Consider the following 797-nt stretch of genomic DNA (forward strand, 5'->3'; position numbering starts at 1 on the left):
TGTGCTCTTCCGATCTTCTTTAAACAGAACACATTTTAAAAAAGGTTATGTATTGATTGGTTGAAAAAAAATGTGCCCAGAGGCTTGCACGAGCCTAACTGCGTATCCCCCGGGGAGCAACGGCCTAGTAGCACTTGCTCAGTGCTCACACCGACTTTCAGATCATTAACTACAACGAATACTGGGACCCGCCTATACTTCTTTACCGAAGGGACTCTCACATAATTCTAAAACTAACGTAATCCAATCCTAAAATAACTCTAGAGCATCACTGATGAAATGGAAACATTTACCAAAAAATTCCTCCAAATATAAAACAACGCCAACTGAAAGAAAAAGGTTAGTATATTAAGTATGCAACTTGGGCAATGAGAGGAAAAAAAAAAATGAAGTTGTGAGGGAAGAGGGAACCATTTTATTCATCCTTAAGTTTTACAATAAAACATTTATTAGACTTCCAAGAGGTTAAAAATAATAAATGTGCTGTTAATTTCACTTACTCTAAGAACTGGGCAAGAAACAAAAAAAAGGGTAGCTACCTGTGAGTCTGCCAGGAGTCCTCAATCAGCAAGATCTGCAGAAGCAGATCCAAGTAGGGCCGGAGTTCATAAGTGTAGGAATATGCCACCTAAGAACAGGTAAAACGTGGTAAAGAACTTATTTAAAGCAGCAACACTGGTGATCACTTTGTAATGTGTAATGTATAAAAACATCAAACCACTATGTTGCACACCTAAAACTAGTATACTTGTATACTTACAAAGATAATAAAAATAAAATAACAAGTTATAGAGACA

General features: G+C 36.6%; 1 protein-coding gene across 1 annotated transcript in view; it reads right to left on the bottom strand.

The window, feature by feature from the left end:
* Positions 1 to 797, bottom strand: part of LOC104990943 (probable ubiquitin carboxyl-terminal hydrolase FAF-X) — a 34,819-nt gene that overhangs the window by 3,620 nt on the left and 30,402 nt on the right. Inside the window, exon 21 of the mRNA XM_010843282.1 lies at positions 540 to 628. Coding sequence (XP_010841584.1) covers positions 540 to 628 — 89 coding nt within the window. The remainder of the gene's footprint in view (positions 1 to 539; positions 629 to 797) is intronic.

The sequence above is a fragment of the Bison bison genome, unplaced genomic scaffold (assembly GCF_000754665.1).
Source record: "Bison bison bison isolate TAMUID 2011002044 unplaced genomic scaffold, Bison_UMD1.0 scf7180017847432, whole genome shotgun sequence".
Lineage (NCBI taxonomy): Eukaryota > Metazoa > Chordata > Mammalia > Artiodactyla > Bovidae > Bison > Bison bison.